The 21,223-nt window shown below is 36.0% G+C and overlaps 1 protein-coding gene across 2 annotated transcripts; it reads right to left on the bottom strand.

Moving 5' to 3' along the window:
* Nucleotides 1-307: 307 nt before the first annotated feature.
* On the bottom strand, nucleotides 308-19,426 carry MIOX (myo-inositol oxygenase). 2 transcript variants are annotated; one of them, XM_072401977.1, is made up of 10 exons: nucleotides 19,324-19,426; nucleotides 15,849-15,905; nucleotides 14,633-14,713; nucleotides 8,657-8,819; nucleotides 7,557-7,624; nucleotides 6,903-7,012; nucleotides 4,788-4,855; nucleotides 4,241-4,290; nucleotides 3,022-3,134; nucleotides 308-604 (listed from the first exon to the last, which is right to left on the bottom strand). In XM_072401977.1, the coding sequence occupies exons 1-10, from the start codon at nucleotides 19,339-19,341 to the stop codon at nucleotides 496-498; spliced, it is 837 nt and encodes a 278-aa protein (XP_072258078.1). In that variant the 5' UTR covers nucleotides 19,342-19,426; the 3' UTR covers nucleotides 308-495. The 2 variants fall into 2 exon arrangements, with proteins under 2 accessions (XP_072258078.1, XP_072258079.1); XM_072401978.1 differs by having other exon boundaries at nucleotides 308-600.
* Nucleotides 19,427-21,223: the final 1,797 nt, after the last annotated feature.

Here is a 21,223-nt window from a genome sequence, read left to right as displayed (position 1 = left end):
AATCTGACAATGACAATAACTCATTACAACTCTATTCATACAGAGAAAAAATTATAAAATTATTAAAAACGTTAAAAAGTATAAAAAATATTTATACTTGTTTACTTTGCAGTAAGTTTTAAAACTTTATAGGGCTAAATTATTTTGCTATTCACATCCACCAGAGAGCAGCAGCAGTACATTACAAAGTTTCCATTGTGTCATGGTTGTATAAAAGCAGCTACATCAGCAATTGAACGTTTTTAGACAAGATTAATTTTTAGTGTAACCAAACATTTTTGTTTTCCCACAAAACTGTAGTCTGAACTAATTTCAAAACTGACGGATCAGCACTTTTATAGTAATACAGGCATAACATTTTATGATTTGTATTATTTATTTAAATATGTATCTCTGTCACTGTTCTTCATATATTGAGCACTGTGAGCAATAATAGGGTATTATCGATTCCAGAAATTAGGGACACGAGGTAATTTATGATGATACTCAATTATTTCACCAGCACAACATTCGAGGGCAGTACTTGTCTATTAGGTTTTGATAATATGGTCGGAGGATCTCCACATCTGGCATTTCTTCAGTCTTTGTATAAAGGTCAAACTTGCTTTGGAAAACACACAAATAACATGCTGCATGTTAAACATACATACATTCATAAAAAAAACACAAACAAACAAAAAACAAAGAAGTGACAAGTAGTCTAATTTATATTTACAGTAATGCACCTACACTGTAGTGAACTTAGGATATGGCTTCTGTTAGGTAATATTAAGTGTGCTTCAAGTAGTCAATAAATAATTTGGGTTTTTATATTTATCCCTACCAGCCGATTCCTGAAGAGTTACCCTAGTGAAGTGAGCTAGAGAAAAGGTACAAATCTGAAACAACATTCCAAAGTAATTCTTTATCTTTGAGAACTGAGAATCCTCTGTTCAAAGAGCTATATTATTATTATTATTATTATTATTATTAATATTATTAATAATAATAAACAGGATTTATATAGCGCCAACATATTACGCAGCGCTGTACATTAAATAGGGGCCACAGAACCCACTCTAGGGGTCCTATTAATAAAACAGGGAATCATACATTCCCTCAAACATTCCCTTGTGAGTTTTCCAGGTCTATGTGTTTTAATGGCAGTAATTGATTCCCATTGGAAAATGTTTGAAAGGATGCCAGCTTCCCCGATTTAGAAATACGAGAGCCCTAAATGTGTCAGGAGCTACAGGAAAGTAAGTAGACCACCTTGAGGGGTTAGGCTGCATCACCTAAGGTATACATATACAGATTTATACAACCCAATTTATATGTTTTAGCATTTTAGCATACTTGAAAAAGCAAAAATGGATCTTTATTCAAAATGTACCTTGGGATAAACATAATAGGAGCAAAGAACTTTAAAATTGGCATGGTGGAAATGTCATATGAGACAAAATACCCCCCTACATTTGCTACCACTTTAAATTCACAAACTAATCAAGTGTTCCAGATTATTAGCAATAAAAGTGCCTCATTAAGGAATTTGCTGGCACAACCTGTTTTATTTAGACCTCAGTTATCAAGGGTTTGCTTTTCCCTTTTCTAGTGAGGTGTATGTTCTTACAATGCTATGATTGAGGAAGATTGTGAATGCCCATGAATCTGTCAGGGGATTTAAACAGACTGGTGAATTATTTGAGAGCACTCTGATGTAAGAATATTAATCTAAAGTGACATAAATAATAAAAATTCATAACAACAATTGATAATCTAAAATGACATAATTATTAAATTACAGTTTATTCATACTGGAGTGACTAGCGTAGCAAATTCAGGCCAAAAGCTGACTATTTAATGCTTACGTGTCCAATCATGCAAAGATTTTGTTATGGGATCTGTAGCTAGCTCAAAATTTGTGCACTTACAATCTGCAATCAGAAAGAGAATGCATAAATGTAACCTGCACGTGACGTTCTGCTGTTTTTGTTGAAATGAACATTAGAGCAAAAGTACTGGTAGAAGATAAGTTCTTCTGGGCATGGTCCTCCCCTTCTCCTGTGTCACTGTCCGAATCTGTCTGTGATTTGCAACCCCTATTTAATGTACAGCGCTGCGTAAAATGTTGGTGCTATATAAATACTGTTTATTATTATTATTATTATTATTATTATTAATAATAATAATAATAATAATAATAACAATAAAGGCAATGGGCAGGCTTTCTTGAACAATGTGCTGTAAACTGATAAACTGAAGCCTTAAAAAATTGTTAGGCTACTATAATAGTGCCACATTTGGAATGGCCATGGACCATATTTGTGGAGAAGACCCTCATACAACTGTAAAACATGAGGGTGATATGGTGTGGTATGGTATGGAATTTCCTCATGATTTTGGTAACTTGGAGTCAACGTATCAAGCAAAAATTCTGCATTGTATCAAAGTGTAGTGGTTGACAATATCAAGCCATCTGTCTCAAAGTTGAAGTTCAACTTCTGTGATTTGGAGGCAAAGAACACTAGCAATTCCAAGGATTGTCTCAGTAGAAAAAAAAATCAAGGCTTATAAAGCGGCCTTGCATTGAATCCCACTAAAATGTTGTGAGGGAATTTGAAACAGGCATTTCCTTTAGGGAAATACATGGAAATACTGCACAGTGGAGTGGTCTAAATGTCATAAATTAATGTCAAAGACTGGTAAGGAGATTTGTAAAACATAAATAATTCCTCCCATCACATAATTGCCTCCTTTTTAAGGTCAAGGGTGTATTCATTTTTTGCATGTCACACACTGCATCTGTTGAAATGTTTGTAGAAATATTTTTTTAAAAAGTCTCAATTCTTTGTGTTGTTGTTTAAGTATATCACCTTATCTATAGGAACTGCTTGCATTAAAAACTATAGATGGCCAATTTACATTTTTTTTTACAAAATCAACAATTTACCTGGGCTGTACCTACTTTTTTACATGACTAAATGTATATACTTATGATTATTGTTATATTATTTTATCACATGCTGCATCTTAAATACTTACTTGAACTCCCTAACCCAGGGCAGCATCTTTAGGTCTTTCTCATTGCAGAGGTGCAGGTAATCCCCTCCTGTGTGCCAGGGGTAAAAGGAGTGGAATCGGATCATGTACATACCCTGAAAAGTCAGACAACAAGACTGAGGCTATTTCCAGAAAGCCATACTTAGAGCATTGTATAGGTTACTTTTTATTATTGTATGCTATATTTTGTAGGCTTCAGTGCAAAGTTTTGTGACTAAAATGATCAAAAACAAAATAAATGTTATCAGAAATGTTAAGATGCTTCTTCAATGAGCATAGCAGAAAAATGTTTACTGCCACATTTTTAAGAGGTAGCAAGCTGTATGTGCATATCTGTAGTGTTGGTAAAAATCCTCTTACCGGTAGCTTCCCTACTTCATAAATTGTCACTTCTAGGGTATATAAAAAGAAGATGTCTCTGTTCCACTGTGCTGCACCAGATGCATGAGAGACTCAATATATTGTCAGTCCTCAGCGCTTTCAAAAGATGTGTCTAAACATATGTAATCACCATTTTTTTAAGTGGGCATATGTGTATGAGGGTAGTGTAAAAGTAGAAAGTGTAAAAAAAATAAATAAAACTACTGAATATGGTAGACACAATTAAATGAGAAAGGATTTAATGGTAATGTGGGATAATGCTGATGTTTACAATTTTTTTGTTGTGTTCCTCTACAGCTAAATCTCCTTTAAAGACTCATGAAAGAATCAGCTCCTAATATTTCATATAATGTGCCTATATATAGTAGAGAAAGTAACAGGTTAAAGAGACAATATAGGCAACCTCCACTTACCTTTTTTATACTGCCCCTGCCATCTGCCACCAGAACACCTACAAATGCCTGGAAGTTCCCAGTAGAGCAACATTAGACATTTCCCTGCCCTACCCCGCTATGGCATCAGATTCATTATCATGCAGAGGTGGGGTTCATGCATAGCATAGTCTTAAAAGTTGGAAGAGAATATTTGGTTAGTCTGGCAGAGGGTTAAGGAAAGTCAGGAAGGTGAGTAAAAGCTGCATTGTGCCTCCTGTGCTGCAACTTGTTACTATAGGTTTACTTTATTTGATCAGTGATGTTTTTATTTTTGTAGAAAGATGCACAAAACATACACTGTTATTCTTTTCTAAATCCTTAAACCTGGGTTGTAAGGATAAATGGCTTCAGGAGAACCTGCAGCAATCACTTAGACACACCCTTACCTCTTCTGGTATCGTACACTGGTTAAACTTCAGAACTTTATACAGGTATTCTAGGAAACAGCAAATGATAAAGAATGTTAAAGTGCATTTAAAATGGTATTATACAGAAATTATAATACTAGGTACAAGATTGTACAATCTCAGGGTTTAAGGTAGTTTTCTGCTATACATTGAATGACAGCAGTGTGCATTATGAAAATACATACAAAATACCCCTTTTCACAGTTGCCTTGTTTTACTTCGGCCACAATTAGAGACCTGTTTTAACTTCATTAGCTATTGAAACAGTTCAGAAGAGTCTCAAAGCACTTTAAAACTTAATCAGATGTGTGTTTGTGCTGTATTGCATCTGTGTGCATTGTGATGACTTGTATTACTTTGCTAGAGTTTATAGTGTATGGGAAGGATTGGGTTGGTCTCTCAAAACAGTGTATTTTCATAATGGAATATTTTACATCCATATTAGTGATAGTATGCCTTGCTATATTTGCCTTGCATTCAATAATTCCTATTTTATTTTGATTTGAAAAATGTTGTAAACAATTACCATCATGGCCCCAGGACATGAGGACATTCTCCAAACCGCAGTTAGGCTCATAGATCCCATATTCTGTACTGTGCAAGAAAAGCAGTTTAAGTTACTTTTAGAATAACTTCAAATAAAAAAACTTCAAAGTCAAGACTAATTAAAATCTTTACTTTTGTTTCTAGTGGATGAACTGTTGAGAATACATTTAACTATGTTGTTTCTGAACTGCTACTGTGCAAATTAGCTGATCTCTTAAAACTAACATTCAGTATCATTGCTTTGGTATAACCTTACAGTTTTATGATCAGTGAGGGGCATGTTGAGTTACTGTTTAGTCATTTAAAGGGCCTCTAAATTACTGCCTTATTTATTGATTTTATCAGAATTTACTCTCACTGGCCACATTCAGGACTGCCATAATTCTTAATAAACTAGATTTACCAGGTACTGCTTTGCATATTGACTTAGCATTACACAGTTGTTATCGATTTGTCGGCATATCCATGGAAATCTCCTGTTCCACCCCATCCCGATTGTGATCTATTGGATTGAGATCTGGTGACAATTGAGTGCAGTGAACTCCCTTTTATGTTTAAGAAACCAGTTTGACATTATTTGAGTTTGTGACATGGTGCATTTTCTGCTGGAAGTAGCATAAGAAAATAGGTACTCTGTGGCAGTTAAACAATGCTTGAATATTACTAAGGAGCCCAAAGAGAGCCAAAAAAAAAAAAAATTACACCACCAGCCTGAACTGTTCATACAAGATATGGTGGATCCATGTTGATGACACCAAATTTTGACCCTACTATCTGAATGTTTCAAGATGAATTGAGGCCCATCAGTGCATGCAACATTTTTCTTTTTTTTCTCCATTTTTGTTGAGCCCATGTAAATTGAAGGCTCAGGGACCTGTTTTTAGCTGACAGGAGTGGCACCTGTTGTAGATTTCTGCTGCTTCGATCTGTTGTTTCAATGTGTTGTGCATTCAGAAATGCTCTTCTCCAGACCTAGGTTGTATTGAACAATTATTTGGGTTACAGTTGCCTTTATATCAGTGTTAACCAGTTTGGGCATTTCTGACCTTAAAAATGCCACTCAATGCATATTTTCGATTTTTTGAGCCATTCCCTGTAAGCCCTAGAGATGATTGTGCATAAAAATCCCAGAAGACCAACAGTTTCATAAATACACAGAGCAGCCTGTCTGGCACCAACAACCATGCCACACTAAAGTCACTTAAATAACTTTTCTACTCTATTCTAATGCTCAGTTTGAACATCAGCTAGTCACCTTGATAATATCTACATGGTAGATATAGAGTTGCTACCCTGTAATTGGCTAATGAGATGTTTGCAGTAACAAGCAGTTGAACAGGTTTACCTGGTATAAGTAATACAGTTATGTATCAAAATGGCCAGTGGGTGTATGTAGTCACAGCCAAACTTTATCTTTATATTGTACCCATTGAACTCAGTAAGGAGCAGCACCTTTAAAGTAACCTGAAAGGAAACCTCTTGGTTTGAGTATGGGCATTATTAAGTATGGACATTATTAAGTGCACCTTAGCTGCATTAGTCTGAATGGGAATCACACATGCATACCATTTGTCCAGGTGATTATGGAGAAATTACTTTCAGCAGTCCAAGTTTTGGAGGAGCTCAGCTGTGGCCCCATTAGATTTCTCTTTCTAACTATTTGAAGGGGTCATAACTACCAGAGAATGAATCTGATCTCAACTTACCCCTGAAGAAATGGACTATGTCTATGAAACAGGTTGAGTATTAAAATTGAGATCAGTCTTTTTACTTTTTAATGTTTTAATAAATTTTTTATATATATTTCAAAGGATAATAGATATTGTGTTTTTACAGCACACAATTTAATGATTTTAGTTGGAACTTGAAAAGTCCCATAATTGATTTTTTTCTCTATTTTGGATATCGGATGCATGTATTTATCTAAGTTTATGATATGAATTATCCATGTAGCATACAACTAATGCTTTTAGTAGGACATGCATTCAGTATATGTATTAATATATTATTGTTGTATTATTATGGCCTTGCAAACAAATGAACATTATGGGTCATTTTTTCACTGGTTTTATAAACTCTTATCATCATTACTCACCTAAACACTGGATGCCTTGTGTCTGGATTGCCCTTAAAGGTTTCATCACTATAAACAATAGATTTCTGAAATTTACAGCCAACTGGAAAAGTATCTCCAACAACAGCCCACTGCAAAGAAAAGGTTAAGCGTGTTTTCCATTGACCACATGTTACTGACATTCCTATGTGTATACTTTTATTTCTTACTATAGTTTTACAATGTCCTTTTCTAACAACCTACACTGTCCTCATATTATGGTGGTCTGATCTGCAGAGACCTTCAAAAAATATGTCATGAGAGAAGGAAGAGGCTGGGCATTTTCAGAAAACAGCTTATGCATGTCTGCCATCATGAGTTCACAACTTTTTGAATCACTTACCTAAAACACGTGTTTAGCAAATAAAATTAAAACACTTTATGTAATTTGATATTTTAAAGGGCTGTGACTCTAAAAAAAAGAATTAGAAGTAAGTTGTGCCAGTTTATATATTTCTTTCAGCATAGGTTTTAATTTACATCTAGGAATCAGATGAAAAAATGCTGTATATTAAATGATGTTGTCCATGTATACATGGCTACTCTTGTCTTTTCTATAGTATTACTTCTTACTGCTTGAGGTGGTTCCCTAGAACTGTAGCCATGAGATAGATATCTCTTTACATTATTAGGTACCTGTGGCTCATTTTCCAGGGCCATAATCTTCCCAATATCATGTAACAAACCAACCAATTGGAACCAATCTAAAGGAAGAAAATGCATTAGTATTCATCAGGTGTCAACAAAGTAAGCTTGGGGAGATATTGACATCTATGGTAAGAATTGCCATCTAAGATTATCACTTTCCATGAAACAAAGGGATAAAATATTTATGTTTTATGTTTTACCTGCCAAATCATTCATATTTTTTGCCAGCCATTCTGCACATATACTTTTACGAGTTGATTACTGTGTGGTGTCCTAGAGCATCTTTACAGCTTCCTGGGTCAACTTTCTGCCCAATGGAAAATGTTGATGATTCTGTTCCACTCTCTAGTAATAGGGGGCTGAAGGAATAGGTGACAAAGGAAGCTAAGCTGTTGAACCAAGATGATAAAGTGCAGAAGGATGTGTTGCCTGTCTGGCTGTGCAGAGTGGAAAATGTCTGTAACTCACAAAATTTACTGCACAGAAATACAAATTCTTTGGCAGGTTAGTAAATCTTTATAAAATTTCAGCTATGCATTTGTTTGTTTATGGCTATTTAATTCATTAAATATAATTGTTGCTGTAAGGAAAGCAGTGACATTTGTTTTATGGGTGGTTGGTTACATCTATAATAAGTAAAGTAAAAGGAATGCTGTTCACAGGAATCAATAATGTAATTGATTTTAGATTCTAAGCTGTATGATGTTATCAGCTATGATCTGAATAACTGCAGTCACAGCAATAATTTCCTTTCACACTGGGTTGTAAAAATAATAGCATTATATATTATAACAGCATTTTTCTAGAAAAGACTATTATCTTCAAAGGCAGGCTATATTTCCAGTGGAAAGTCATGATTGAAACATTGTGATATACATAGTAAATAGAACCCATGTAGGGTGTGTAGTACAAATCTGGAGATAATTTTAAAAAGCAAAGTAAAAATAGATTTTAGTATGCATAAGTTTTACATTCATAATATATTTTAAAAAAATATTGCTGAAACAGATTTAGGGACTGGGATTGTATTGTACGTATCATTTTACAAATGTTACACATTTTATTTACATACCTTTTCATGTACATACCTTTGTCAGGATGAGCCTTGCGGATGCCTTCTGCTGTTTGATATGCATGGAAGGAGTTTGGGAAATCCACATCAGGGTCCGATTCATCTACCAGATTATCCAGCAAACTGAGTGCTTCCATTACTGTCATCTTCTTGTGGTTGCATGAACCCCACAAGGCATGCTGAAAAGAAAAATGTAAAAATGTTGTCATTGTTGTATATTTTTAGGTCAATAAATGGAGTAAACACAAAAAAACCCAAATAAATAAAATATTGTTGATCTGTAGTGTATATAGTGTATATGCCCCCCTTACATTGTAAGCACTTCTGGGCAGGGTCGTCTTATGTATTTGCCCATCTATCCCAAGCTTAAAAACTTCCAGCACTCATCTATTTAACACAGTGTGGCTCCAGTCTTCATACCACAGATGTAATAAAAGCCCCTTTGATATAAATAGGACTCATTCACAATATCTAATAAAACCTGAGATCAAAGCACAGGAAGTGAGATCATCCAATATGTTGGTTCAGTGAACCTTCTGATCTTTACAGATTCTTGCAAACATGTTAGTTGTAGCTGGAATTATCTTCAAATCAATAAAGATTATAGGTCACATGAAATGTAAAGTGAGAATTGATAGATATGGTTGTTGTTTACCCAATGAAAGGGTCAAGTTGAATAATAATGCAATATTTGCACAGATAAGCGAAGTATATATGTCACATACCCATGTTTCTTTGTAGAGCACTCTATTTTTGAAACACTCAGTACTATATAACTGTTAAGAATTTAGTAATCATTGTTACACAATGAACAGTGAAGGCATCGTACAAAAGGCCCCCATCATTCAACACATGCATTGGAAGTTTGAGCTTAATTTATCATCCAGCATTTGCAGTATTTACCACCTTTAAACAGAGTCATATGATGGTATAATTGTGCAGGATGTTTTCAGCTTTTCTACTGAAACACTATACAAATGTAATCTGTTGAAAGCTCAAGTTTTGTTTTTTGAATTCCTATGTTGTGGATAAACTTATTTAGTTAGAAATGATAGTTCATATGTTTTTTAGAATGCATTCCTATGTTTATAATTCATAATAAAATAAAAGTAATTTTTTTAGGTAGAATTTCAAAAAGCTGTGTGGGTAACAATGATTTAAATACAAAACCATTCTCGCAATTCTAGTGAGATCTGCCCTGCCTGGGGGGGATGGTCTATACTGTAGAAATCCCTGCCCTGGGGAAGGGGGGGTCTGTACTGAAGTGAGCTCTGTTATGCCCTGAGGGTAAAGGTCTATATTGAGATGGGCTCTCTGCCCTACTTGGGGTGGTCTGAGGTGAACTCTGTCCTGCCATGGAGAACATTACTGAGCTCCGCCCTGCCATGGAGATCATTACTGAGCTCTGCCCTGCCTGGGGTCTGTATTGAGCTCTGCTGTCTCTGGGGGTCTGTGTAGTTGACCCCAGAAAATGCTTACATCCAAGTAATTCATACACAGCATTTCCAGCAGCAGCCTCCAAACCACAGCCCCCAGTCCAAATCTGATTCCCCTCAGCCATTTACTTTAGTCCCACAGCTTTGGCATGTTATAAATGCCAGCTGACCTACCCTATCCCGCATTTATACTATCTGGTAATAATAAATGGAGTGGAGGAAAACTTGATTCTGCTTTGGGCTGCTACCAATGCAGAGTCTGTGGGCAGAGTAATCTCCTGCCCAATAGACTATACAAACTCCCATCAGCAAGAAGAAACATCAGAAGGAGAGAACAGTGGCACCAGAGTGGATGCAAATAAGTCGGTAGGGAAGTAAGTAAACTGAGTATGCTACTGCCTGGGAAGTCTGTATTAAAGTGAAGGTCTGAGGACTATCAATAGGGTATTCCCTGGGGCCTGTCACTGAGGTTTGTTACTGCCTCTGTTTTTATTCCCAGGAAAGGCAGTATATCTTCTCAATGTTTTCCTTGGACAACCAAAAATGTTTGCATACAATAGGTGTAGGGCACTTAGAAGAAATCAATAAAAGCAGTTTTAATTTAGCTTTTTAAAGCACAGTCCGCCTTCCTCCTCACGGATGTATAACGAACTGTGAACTGGCCCCTCAACCAAAAAGTTTGGGGATGCCGGGTTTACAAGATGTATACAATGTATAAAAATATTTTTTATAGTACTCTACAAAATATTTCTTTGAGTTTAGTTTAGTACTTTAGTTCTACTACTAAGTATTTTCATAGCATTCAAAAAAACAGCAAGTACTTTTAAATCGAATCTCAAGAGAAGTCCAACGGGTGTGGCAAATACAAGGAAATAGGTAAGCAACTTAAACCAGTGCAATACTGCAAAATAAATGTTAAAGCGCCAGTTTAAAAACCAGCCACTTATCAACTGTATATAGGTGCCATCCCATTCATTTTTAATTAACATGTCATATTGAGTGGTTAGCAAGCTGTTTGATTTGAACTTTTGCTGCCTATCAATACTATCTGTGATTACCCAGTCTTTTTTATTGTACCACAGAAACATTAATTGTTTTTATATAGTACAGTACATTAAAAAAAAACATTTTCCTAGGCATTTAGCATCTCAATCATCTCATTAATTTCAATTCTTAGCCATTTATTATGAAATGTTATTTGGAAAGAAATTAGAGAACGTTTATGAAGTACAGCTCAGAGATTACATTAATAACTGAATATGTTGCACATTTTCCTGTACTTGATTTTACTAAGAGCTGTGAAAATGTGTGGGTTTTCAATATAGCTGATTCTAGCCAACTCTTCTGTTTGTGATAAGAAAAGCTGGGTGTTTTTCTAAATGCATATATTAAAACTGGGTATTACTAGGTTGCCGATTTGAGGAGTATTTAATTGTATTAGAAGATCCCGAAGAATCAAATTGGACTAAGGATTTATGCCTTCCTCTGGATCAGCTGTTTATTGGTTGACTTTGATGGACATGTGTCTGACTTACTAACTGACTAACTGAATCATATATATTTTTACAAGTGTGTGAGTAGTGAGAAGCAAGCACAAAAATCAGTTACCGTCTGCAGCTCTGTTAATACAGAATAATGTAAAGTAAGCTGGTATAAGCTTTAGCCATGGAAATGGATGTTGCCAATGTAGGGGCTAATTTCCCACAGAAAATATCAGGGACAGTAAGCCAAATGCTAAAACTAGACTAATTGCCAAAATGACAAAAACTAGAAGCAATGAGTAAGCAGTATCACCACACGTGTCTTTGTTTTTGCAGAACTGGACCTCAGAAATGACATCATGGAGGTGAAATCAACACATTACACTGACCCCTTGCTGTTCTTTCCAGGTGTAGAAGAGCACAGTTACTGAAATTATGAGTTCTATATGAGGCCTCCCTTGCTAACCCACTTGCAGTATAAAGTACATGGATTAGGAGTAAAGCAGAAAGATCAGGTTGTTCAAACAGGGAAGGAGACTAAACCTTAACTTATTTCATTCAGCGGCCCATACAATAGAAAATAGCAATATATTTAACTATGGTGACTGCAGGAAGTTTTTACCATTAAACTGAAAAACTGTATGCTGAACAAAAGCCAATGCTCAAGCACAGCAGAGGGTATAGGAAATACCATACCCGATGCAACCCCTTTATTCAAGGTCATTGAAAGTGCAATAAAAATAAACATATTTCCTATATGTTGTGGATACAAAATAGGACATGTTGTTGGGTTATTGATCGGGCTGTGGTAAATTATACTTTAATGAAGTTTGTACTGATATGTCTCTTAAAGTTAATATACTTTCAGTTAATAAATTACTTCCTAATCGTCGGTTCTGCTCTTTGAATGATACAGAACAAGTTAAGTAACCTTCGACAACTTAACCCCTTTGCAGACATTTTTCTTAAATATATTGGGTACTAGGGATAAGATTTTTTAATTTGAGATTGCTGTGAAAGGACTGCTTATAGTGAAAATATGCACTAAACAAATCATATATTTACTGTCTTTCTCTGATTGGTTGTGTAAGCATATGTGCTGAATGGCTAATATGGATTTGTACAAATCAAAAGACAGCAAATTGTTTAGGTTCATACTCTGGATGGTACACACAACTGAAGAAGTCCAGGTAGTGACTTTTCCTCTTTTCTTTCCCTCTTTGATGCCTTAGTGCAGGGGTGTCAAACACTTGCCCGCAGGCCAAATCTGGCCCGCAACGTCCTTTCCTTTGGCCAGCAAAAGGAATCCTAAATATGAATTGCAGCTGGCCCGCCCCTGCATTGAAATAGCGCTGCTACTACAATTCCCGGCATCACTTGTCTATAGACCAGCGGGCTGTCTGCCTATGCATGGCCCCGCATTGGCCTGTTTTATAAACGCAGGGAATTATAGTAGCGGTGCTTTTTCAGTGAAGAGGAAGTTCCAGCCACTCATAACATTAAGCCCCGCATTGGACTGTTTTCTTGACGCAGGGAATTGTAGTTGCGGTGCTATTTCAGTTTCAAGTTTTTCCCGCGATTAAGTTTTAAATTTTGGCCCACTGTGTATTTGAGTTTGACACCCCTGCCTTTGTGTGAAAGAGTCAGATGGCAAAACAGCTACTGCAAGGCTATTTTTGGAAAACCTATAACTATCTGCTCTTTACTGTTATTTAGTGGTCATTATATTTTATATTATATTTTATTTTTATTATTATTAGTAGCAGTAGTATAAGGACCTATGGATCTCATGTATGTGTCCAGACACATTTATAGCCGTTGTATGTCTTGTAGTTGAACCATGCAGAGACCTAAACTAAGAGAAATACTGGAATAGTGAAAGACAAAATATAGGATGGTGAAATTTGAATTTAATATTAAATATTGATTATTACAAATTAAAAAACTGTTTTAATAGTATTGGATAGAGTAGTCAAGGTTTAGAACCCCTGTCAACTTTTTATTGCTGTGTGTCCCCTGCTAGATTAATTCTCTGTTTGTTCTGTGACTGTAGTCTCCTAGACAGAAAGAAATAGAAAAATCCTACAATTTTTCAATTGCCACTTTAATAGTGAGGGTAAATCTTCCAACCAAGACTCCTGTCTCCATTTGGCAGAGCCTGTAAGAAGACGCTAGTGATTTTTTGGCTTCCTAGAAGAGTGGTATTTTGACCAACACTGCCCTTCTTCCTATTGACCGTCAATAAATTTATTTTATCAAATTTATTTCAGGGGTTCCCCTTGATCAAGAAAGTTGAAAAGGGTTAGTCTAAAAGGGCAATTCCCTTTACTTTAAAGAGAATTATTGTCACTTTTAGTTGCAGGGGTTTTAACCATTCCATGGGCCTGATTTATGAAAGCTCCCAAAAGGCTGGAGAGAATACACTTTCAGATGTGAAGCTGGGTAATCCAGAAAACATGGAATGGAATTTTAAAAAAAAATCATTTGCTAGCAAACGTTTAGAATCCTGGACCAGATCCATTCCATGTTTGCTGGATCACCCAGCTTCACTGAAAGTGTACTCTTTCCAGCCTTGGAGAGCTTTCATAAATCAGGGCCCATATCTTAGCTAAAGAGTAATCATTTTTTAACAATACATATGCCTTTTCACACTCCTAAAAGGCATATGTATTGGTCTAGAAAAAAAAAAGTTAAAATGAAAAAAGTCTGTGGAGGCGGCAGAGGTGGAAAACCACCCCGGATGCTGCATTAGGTGTCCCGAAAATCACATGGATATGCTACTGACTCCTGCCGCTCGTCAAATGAAGGATAATGAACTGACCTATTCAGTCCCACAATAACTATTTTTTGCTAGCATTTTTACGTGGTACAACTGCTCAAAAATGACTGCAAAAACAAGCCCAAACCTGGAAAAGACTTATTTAAGACATATAACCCGGAAAGCATTATTATAAAGCATATTTATATTTTTATTTGGCTTCTAAAATAATTCTGCTTTTAAAAGATTTTGCCATATTTTCATTGCATATTTATGTGTGGTTAACAAAGTACATTACTTTTTTTGCTTTTGATTACCTTTTTTTTTACAAAATCAACCGTCTGGTATGTGTGCATAAGTGTGTAGGTCATTTTAACTCTGTCCACAAGAGGCCCATCCTAAAATAAATTGAGAGATGACAAAGTTACAAAGGAAGCCATGTTCATAATGTTCAGTTCCTTAAATGATTTCATCTTACTGTGTTCCTCAAATTACCACAAGGGTTTCTTCTCTGATGCACTGGAGCTCACTTAATAGCCATCTGTGTTTTGAAAAGTAGTGTGGCTTTTTGTTTATTAGTGATTGGGTTTGATGTAGTTTAGATGGTACACTTAACAACATTTATTATAACTTTGCAATAGATAATTCACTTAGCTCAGTGAAAGAGTTCTGCTGACTTCAGTCTTCCAATCATGTGCAAGTATACATTTTTGCATGTGTTTGTGTATTCTTGGCAAGGTGATTTTTTATCATTTTCACTAAGCTAAGAGATTGAGAGAGCAATAACTCTCTTTGCTAGTTTAGTGAATTATTGCTCCTGCTCCATGTACAGTGCTGGTCCTAGGACCACTAGAATGTTACTGCCCATTCCCATTTGTCTGAATTTCATGCAATATATTATCATTTACGATTCCATTCTCTCTATCTGCATTTATATTGCTTTTATGAAAACCAACAAATCCAACCCTATGCACACATTTTTTTCCAAAAGAGAACTTTATTGAAATGCTTAAACCCCCCAACAGGAAAATCCAGTTACAATTATACAGGAAATCAAATGAAGACCAAAAATTAAGCCAACAACAAAAGAGTCAAAATGGACTAAACCTGAAAACAATATCAATACACATTTTTACATGGTCACTGGGGTACTGTGGGTCGAACCTGACCACCTCTCCCTTTAAATAACTCCTCCATAAAACCTTGATACACTCTATTATTTTGTTGGGTCCTTAAGCAAGAGCAAGTAAGAGAATGCTCTATCACCAACACGCAGTATAAACAAAGTCATCATAAAGATGAGTGAACATGATCATAGTCAAGATTGGTGAACAGGGTCATCATAAAGATTAGTGGCCTAATTCAAGTCTAGTTAAGGTAAATCTGGGAACGCGCCTAGATGGATCACCAGTGCAGGTAAACACTTTACTATACGCAGTATATAATGTATGTACTACATATTGAGTTGTGTTTATTTATTTTATTTTTTTTTGCAAATATTTTCATTCTTTATATTTTTTGTGTTATACTCACCTTGTAATTTCTGTATTGATGGTGTTCTGGTTCTGGGCGATAAGTAAGAGATGGATCCTGCAATTGGGGAAAATAATACATTGTAAAACAGTACATTTGTATTTTGTCTGTTCTGAAATCTGTGTATGCTACCCAATAGTCTGATTATTTAGCAATTTTGCAGATAAACCTAAATAGAGGGTAAAGTTAAAAACAATTTTTTAAAAATAAAAAAACAAATTTGACAGCATTACTGCAACAATATACACCGTGTACCTTGTGACTAATGAAGGTGAAAAAAACACTAACACTGCAAAATAACAAGTTGGCGTATGTCCCTGTACATAGACTTTACTCATCACGCATGAAGTGTTTTCTGACAACTGTTAAACAGCGCTGCCCTGATACACCTGCTCCAACTCCGAACACCTGCCAGGCACAAGGTTTATTAAACTCACATTACACTTGGATGTTTCCCGTATCTTTGAAAAATAAACATGTAAAAGAATGTGCACACTTATTTTTGTAATCAGATTGACCTGTAATACCGTACATGGGAAAACCAGGTTCTTTATAGGACCTGGTTCTTATTCTTATTCATATTCTTATAGGAAACAAAAACTAGAGACAGAAATATCTCATATTCCCGGAGAGATCACTGAGATAAAAATATAGAAATTACCCCCTTTTCTGCTGCCAACCGTAAAATGTTGAATTTCCCAGCACTTGGGGGCAATGATCACAAAGACAAATATACCCAATGGGGACTTTGTTTTTTACCCTCCTGAATCTTCATCACTGTACCTGAATGAAACAATATAAAAATGGGTATGTCCCTTCACCTATTTATCTACAACATGTCTCTCTGAGGGCAATGTAAACATAATGGGTACAAATAAAATAAATATATTATCTATTAGTTTGTTAAAGTATTAATGTTGGTGTAAATTATTTTTAGTAAAATGTGTTATAAAATCACATTTTGTTGTTTTATGTCTGTTGCCTCCTTCACCTCAGATCCAAACAGTAGCATTCCAGAGCCAGCATTTCAGAGAGTTTCTCCTTAGCTCTGCTCATTGACCCAGCCGAGTAGGAATCAATCTAAACTGCCACTTTATCTGCTGTCTAGGAACGTGGTTTGGGTAGAGAGAACTGTACTTGGGGAATATTTAGGCAGGGTAAAAGTGAGAGTTATACCGGGGGGTGAGCTATGCTGGGGTTAGTTGTACTAGGGGGTTGGGGATGATCTGTAGAGGGAGAGATTTTAGCCTGGGGAGGATGGTAGTTATGTTGTGCACTTTCTACTGAACAATGTATTACACTTCTCTTGGGCCCTTTCTGTGTTACGCACTCATACACTCTGCACAGTGTGTGCTATGTACTCCTAAACTTTGCACACATGTGTGTTACTGTATGTGTCTCTGACCTTTGTGTTACACTTAACTGACCTCTGCATTCTGTGCTTTATGTCCTTCTGACCCCTGCACTCTGTGCATTGAGTACACCCTACCCCTGAATTACAGACCCAATGTTACAGACTTTTATATACCCTGCACTATGCCAGGCGTCATTGTACACTCCTAATCTCTGCACTCTGTTCCTTACACATTTTTGACCCCCTGCTCTCTGTGGGCTACATACACCAGACCTCTACTTGTTGTGCACTTCCAAGTCCTACACATTTTCAACTGCATTGTACATTTCTTGCTTCTGAATACTGCACTCTTAGGTGTTAATGGATTTGTTCATTATTACTCAATACTGCACTGTATGCTGAGCTGTATACGGTATATTACAACCGGTACAATATAAGTATATTATATACTCCTGGTCCCAACACTTTAACCTATATTGTGAAACAGTTGCTGTTTGCTCAGTAGTCACTGGCTATGTTATTAAAGTTTTTCTTCAAGGGACGTTTTGTGCAGAAAATCATATGCAATGAAAAAGTTTCACTACAAATTATTGTGCTGAGGCTTGTACTTTTATTTTAGACTTTTGCTTTTGACATAGTATTTAAAGCATATTTAGTGGGTACAAGGACTGTGGCATATGTTGCTGTGTTCAGTAAGTAGGCTCAAGTGTGGAGCACCTTGCTTTGTTAGCATAATTTGCAATTACAATTTAGGAAATTGCAATTTGCTATTACAATTTAGGATTAGAACTGCAATGGAGCAGATCACTGGGAAGGCTGTTGTTGAGAGCTTTCCCTTTTAAACACACCAACTGGGCCTCTGGTTCTGTGCCATTGATTGCTTCTTGTTAGGGGTTATTATAGGATGGGAATTTGTATTCCTTCCCAAAGTGGTATTTAGATAAGGTACTTGCCTGATACAATGGTTGTATATCATTGCTGCCTAATGTTAGGCTGGAATCTCATTTTAACAGTTTTTAGGGAAATAAAGAATAATTCATTAATGTCATTAATTCTGTATCTGATAACCAATATATCTCTATACATACATTAAAATAAAAAATTGTAAAGCAAGCATTTAAACAGTAAAGAACATATAGAGAAATTAAACACAGAATAACCTAAAATATACACTCAAGTGCAGTTATTGTATTTTTGAAACATTTCCTTTGAATGCTTTTTGTGCACTCAATGCATAGGATGATGGAGGATAATATTAGAATGCCTCATGGCCCCAAGAACCAATGCTTTACAGATATGAGACTGACAGAACACAAGAAAAGACATGGGAATCCACTTTGTTGATCCATCAAAGGATCTGAAGAAGTTGCCCTCTTTTCATCTAAGTGTATAAACCCAAGCTATTGTTCCCTGATACCATTTATTAGGAACCACAACTGTAACTATATGTTAATGAACATAGATACAAATGTTACAAAGTACTTTTTAAAACATGCATACTTATTGGTAAACTCTATTGTGATAAAATCAAAGAACTCAGAACAGAATGGTAATGTCTTAAACATATACTTTAGACTTGTATTTATTAACTTTATTAATTGGACATACACTTATTAAAATATTAAAATAGTGGTGTAATTTTCCGTAATGAAGACTGGACAGTAAAGGAGCAGCAACAAGCTGTTAGAAGTGTAACTACCTACTCATTATCAAGTGCTACCCCCTCCCAGTCTAAGTGCAGCAGTCCAGAAATAACAGAAGGATACTATTATTATTACTACGTAAGTACATGGAAGGTGTAGGTGTGCTAATCACCTAGCCATTGGAGATGCATGTCATTGGTTCTGTATGGTAATTTGCAAATTGTTTAGTGTCCTTTCTACAGGTCTTAGTTAAGAAGACATTCCATATTACCACCCCACATGTAAAGTCCTGTCTAGTCTCCTTCCCCTTATTAATATGAACACGTTAAGAATTTTTGATGCATAAGTTATCATTGAGGACTTTGTAGAAGTTTCTGTTGAAGCTGTGGTATTGTTTTACAACTTTTCCAAAAGCTTAGGTGAAGAATTATTTCCCAGGTACTACAAACATTTTCTTGCAGATCTATGGTATACTTACCAGTTGAAGAACCTTCATTTTCAGGGGTTACCTGTGAGGGAGAGAAGATCCAAGAAGAGACTAGAGGTATACAGAGGAAGAACATGGCTTGAACCGAGACCTAATTTATATGTGCTATGAAACAGTGGTATTGGCCAAAAAATAAGTGACCATTTAACCAGAAAACAGAGGTTGGAGAGATTCTGCTGAGTCTTCCCTGGCAGCTGGATCAGTGGTTCGCTGATTAACCCTTTGTGAGATAGGTCTTTAGAACTATTTAATTTGTTATTATCCACCACTATGCTTCTTTGATGGGCATGGAAATATAGAGGTGGCCAATAGCTATTTCAGCATTTGTATTTGCTCTTGTTTATGCTTTAGTTTTATAAAGTTGTATATCATGGTTAGATCGGTTGTATGGGCCAGACATTAGAGAATTATTGGTCTTATTACAGTGAAACCGGGAACCTTCATATGTTTAAAGGTAGATCCATGCCCCTGGCTAACACTTGGTTAAACCAGTTTTGCTGTGTGTGGATTTCCCCAAATAACAGTCTTCCCTGTGACAGATTGCACTTTCTGTATTACCCTTGCCTTATCCATAGGCACACACAAAAGTTTACCTGATATAACTATGCAGAAAGAGGTGAATATTTATTTTACTTGTCTACTAATATAGAGCAAATTACTCATTACATAATTACTTATTTCATCTGCACAGAGTTGAGTTTTAAAATATTTTGTAATTTTCTTTTCACTTGATTTTACTTAGTTTTTTTTTTCTTTTTTTTTTTTTTTTTTTTTTCTTTACAGATTGATTACACCATCTACTTTGGGTTTACCAACAGCTATGACTCAACAAATGTGTTATATATTGTTATGTTGACATGTTCCCAAACCCTCCAATCCAAGCAAACATTGCATATACACCAATTTTTGGAAAATATTCCCCAAAACCAATCATGCTTGGTGGTATTTTCTGGTACGGTCTCAGTCCTGGATAAGGTCTCATGTTGCCTGTCAGCCATATCATAATGGATGTCTGACAGATTTCTGAAACTCAACCTGGACAAAACACAACTCCTCATCTTCCCCCCTCAAATTCCAAATCTCCCGCTGACATATTCCTAACTGTTAACAACACTGTCATTCGTCCCTCCTCTTAGGCACGTTGTCTTGGCGTCACCTTTGATTCTGCCACCAGCACACGTGGTGTTGCTGTCCTACTCGCATACAGGACTTGCCTGTTTCCATAAGCATCCAGACTCATCTTAAAGTCTTGGAGCTACTACCTACTTACTACCAATATACCTCTTGACTTTTTGAGTACAACTTACATATCAAAAACCCTTGGTGGTCACTTTCCTCATGTTTATCTGCATTTATCAGCAACAACATTTTCGCTAGGATCCTCTTTATGCACACTCCTAGAACAAGGTCACCATTTTTGTTAATTTTTTTGCACTAGCAACTAAAAACTGTACAGTTCTTAAGCTTAAGCTCCCCTGAGGAAGCCTAGAAAGACGAAACGTGTCGGGTACGCATAAGATGTATACAGTTAAATTAGCCTGAGCAATTTTGTCTAGTCTATATTCCAGCCTGGTGACATTAAAACTAGACTGGATATATCTTTAAATGATGTATGTACAATAATTATGTATGAATTCTGAACCATATTAATACATAATTAATGACTTTGCACTAAACTTGAGAGCTGGACCCTTTTTCTTTCCCCTTCTTTTCTATATTTTCTCCCATAACCTTGTCACACGAACGACTGCAAGACTTTTCTAGAGCAGCCCCGACTCTCTGGAATAGTCTTCCTCGTCCTATTCGGCTTGCTCCTACTTTCTGCTCATTTAAAAGAGCACTCAAAACCCATCTTTTCAAACTTGCTTACCAATCTTCTTCTGTCCCTTAA

The sequence above is a fragment of the Pyxicephalus adspersus genome, chromosome 2 (genome assembly GCF_032062135.1).
Source record: "Pyxicephalus adspersus chromosome 2, UCB_Pads_2.0, whole genome shotgun sequence".
NCBI classification, from domain to species: Eukaryota; Metazoa; Chordata; class Amphibia; order Anura; family Pyxicephalidae; genus Pyxicephalus; species Pyxicephalus adspersus.
This window is presented reverse-complemented; position numbering and strand designations above follow the sequence as displayed.

Coding starts and splice junctions, on each gene's coding strand:
- MIOX (XM_072401977.1), bottom strand. Junction 14,714..15,848: donor ATCAATACAGAAATTACAAG/GTGAGTATAACA, acceptor AATTTATTTTAG/GATGGGCCTCTTGTGGACAG. Junction 7,625..8,656: donor CAAGGCTCATCCTGACAAAG/GTATGTACATGA, acceptor TTCTTCCTTTAG/ATTGGTTCCAATTGGTTGGT.